Source organism: Gallinula chloropus (genome assembly GCF_964237585.1).
Source record: "Gallinula chloropus genome assembly, chromosome: 25".
Classification (NCBI taxonomy): Eukaryota; Metazoa; Chordata; class Aves; order Gruiformes; family Rallidae; genus Gallinula; species Gallinula chloropus.
The window spans coordinates 3600568-3602338 of NC_140110.1; the positions used below are offsets into that span (position 1 = coordinate 3600568).

A 1771-nucleotide genomic window follows, 5' to 3' on the forward strand; every position below is an offset into this window, starting at 1 on the left:
CTTACCACTATAGCTCTTCATGCAATTTTCTCTAAAAAAAAAAAAAAAAATAAGCCATGCCAACTCCTTGGAGAGATTTTATTTGAGTGATGAAAATTTCAAAGGAGTTTGACAATGGAGGATTTTTTCATAGGAAAAAATGTTTCTGTCATATCTCAGATGATGGAAGAAATTTCAGCAGCATGCTGCAATGGGGGCTGGTCCAGAGGTCTCCTAAAGAGATCTGGACAGTCAGGAAAAGCAGTCTCTTGAGGTCCAACCCTGTTTGGAGAGTCTTGCTCTTCCAAAGCGCAGAAGGTCGCTTCCCTGGTCTCCTGGGACTCCCAACACTTTTCCTGGCATCATCTGTGCTCTCAGGCAGGGACAGATTTCTCTGACAAAAACCCAGCAGTTAAACATGACACAGTTTAATACCCATGAAATCTCTCTCCTCAGCTGCCTGCTATGGCCAAGCAGCGTGTGAAGGGGGTCAGCTTTCAGAGGAGATTCTCTCCCAGAAAAGATTTAATCAGATCCATGGAAAGGTCACTTATCACCAGGTGAGCTGATGGGAGGTAAATAACCAAAGAGCAAACGCAGGTGGAAACCGTTGAGCAAAGTGAAGGCCATTGGTATGCAGACAAAGATAAGTATTTTGTTGCTACTTAGAAACATCCAGTCAACAGTTTCAATATGAAATCTTTGAGCTCCTGGTTCCTCATGCTGTAGATGAGGGGGTTCACTGCTGGTGGAATCACTGAGTAAAGAAATGCCAATACCAGGTTTAAAGACAGGGAGGAGATGGAGGGGGGCTTCAAGCTGGCAAACACAGCAGTGCTGACAAAAAGGGAGACAACGGCCAGGTGAGGGAGGCAGGTGGAAAAGGCTTTGTGCCGCCCCTGCTGCGAGGGGATCCTCAGCACAGCCCTGAAGATCTGCACATAGGACACCACGATGAACACAAAACAACCAAAAGTTAAACAGGCACTGACCACAATGACTCCAATTTCCCTGAGGTAGGTATCTGAGCAGGAGAGCTTGAGGATCCCGGGTATTTCACAGAAGAACTGGTCTATAGTATTGCCCTTGCAGAGGGGAAGTGAAAAGGTACTGGCTGTGTGCAGCACAGCATGGAGAAACCCACTGCCCCAGGCAGCTGCTGCCATGTGGACACAAGCTCTGCTGCCCAGCAGGGTCCCGTAGTGCAGGGGGTGGCAGATGGCAACGTAGCGGTCATAGGCCATGACAGTGAGGAGACAGAACTCTGTGGAGAACAAAAAGAAAAAGAAAAAGATTTGAGCCAGACATCCCGTGTAGGAAATGGCCCTGGTGTCCCACAGGGAATTGGCCATGGATTTGGGAACAGTGGTGGAGATGCAGCCAAGGTCAGTAACAGAGAGATTGAGGAGGAAGAAGTACATGGGGGTGTGGAGGTGGTGGTCACAGGCTATGGTGATTATGACGAGGCCATTGCCCAGGAGAGCAGCCAGGTAGATGCCCAGGAAGAGGCAGAAGTGCAGGAGCTGCAGCTCCCGTGTGTCTGCAAAGGGCAGGAGGAGGAACTGGCTGATGGAGCTGCTGCTGTTGGACATCTGCTGGTGTCAAGTGTGGAGACCTGTCCAAGGAGGAAAAGGCAGTGAGAAGTTAGGGAATGATTCTTTGAGGAAAACCCCTTCTACTTCTCATGGAATGCCCTCATCATATCAGCACTGCGGGGCTGTCAGGGAGGTACCAAATCCCCACTGCCAGGGCACTGCTGGGAGCAGCTCCTTCTCCCTTTCTGCCAATGTCT

General features: G+C 49.6%; 1 protein-coding gene across 1 annotated transcript; it reads right to left on the reverse strand.

Moving 5' to 3' along the window:
• Positions 1-644: 644 nt before the first annotated feature.
• LOC311200852 (olfactory receptor 14C36-like) lies at positions 645-1571 on the reverse strand (the record flags this gene model as incomplete). The annotated part of the gene is made up of 1 exon (XM_084275157.1): positions 645-1571. The coding sequence occupies one exon, from the start codon at positions 1569-1571 to the stop codon at positions 645-647; it is 927 nt and encodes a 308-aa protein (XP_084131283.1).
• Between the last annotated feature and the right edge of the window lie 200 nt (positions 1572-1771).